General features: G+C 38.0%; 1 protein-coding gene across 2 annotated transcripts in view; it reads left to right on the top strand.

Moving 5' to 3' along the window:
• edc4 (enhancer of mRNA decapping 4) overlaps positions 1 to 921 on the top strand; it is a 38742-nt gene that overhangs the window by 17735 nt on the left and 20086 nt on the right. For both annotated transcript variants that reach the window (XM_032524137.1, XM_032524136.1), the window contains exons 22-23: positions 131 to 167; positions 459 to 606. In XM_032524137.1, the coding sequence (XP_032380028.1) occupies positions 131 to 167; positions 459 to 606 (185 nt within the window). The remainder of the gene's footprint in view (positions 1 to 130; positions 168 to 458; positions 607 to 921) is intronic.

Below are 921 nucleotides of genomic sequence, written 5' to 3'. Positions count from 1 at the left end.
GTGGGTGTGGAGGTGTCTGGTGTCTGTCTCTCAAGAGATTGTCAGGCAGACACATGCATATTAACATAATACGTGATTCTTGAGTTTTTTTTGCTAAAGGCAATTGCACACGTTTCTCTTTTCTCCTTAGTGAATCTTCTCAGTCCAGGCTAATGGACTCAGTTCAGGTAAGGTAAACCCAAACCAAATTGGTTAGGTTCTTTAGTTAAGTGATTTGTACTCTTGGAAACACATTACCATTCATTGATTTTTGTCCACTAGGGGACAGCAAAATCAAAAATAAAACAAGCTGTCGGATACCTTTCCACCAGATTTAAAATACATTTCCAGTCTGTCAGCAAATACTTGTCTATTTATATCGGTGTTTAACTCAGAAGTATTAATTTAGTTGATGTTTCAGCAGCACTTTCCTTTGGTTCACTTTGTCTCCTTTTTCAATCATTCTCTCCATCCAATAGATGAATGCAGAAGTGCAGGACGAGTTGTTGATGCTCCTGCGTAGCCAGCAGAGAGAACTAACTGAACTGCGTGGTCAGATCGAAGCCATGCAGAGCACCATTATGGCCCAAGTAGTGCATGTCCTTACCAGCCACCAGGAAAAAGAACGTATCCTTCAGGCTTTTCTTACTCAATCAGCTTGTCTCAGCAGTTTTCCATTTCCATCACCCATGACACTCAAAAACTTATTGAACAACTGTGATGACAATAGGAGTAGGGAAAAAATTGCTTCTTAAATGCATCGCAATTCTCTCCAGAACGATTCGATGCTCAATTCTGATAAGTTAGTAATCGATTATAAAAAGAAACACAAAAATGGCAAAAAGGAAAAAACAAAATTTAATTTGTATATACACATGATTTAATAATGCATACATGAAATTAGGCAAAACGCATAAAGGCTGTTCATCTACTTTATCACAT

This window comes from Etheostoma spectabile, chromosome 8, assembly GCF_008692095.1.
Source record: "Etheostoma spectabile isolate EspeVRDwgs_2016 chromosome 8, UIUC_Espe_1.0, whole genome shotgun sequence".
In the NCBI taxonomy this organism is placed as follows: Eukaryota; Metazoa; Chordata; class Actinopteri; order Perciformes; family Percidae; genus Etheostoma; species Etheostoma spectabile.
This window is presented reverse-complemented; position numbering and strand designations above follow the sequence as displayed.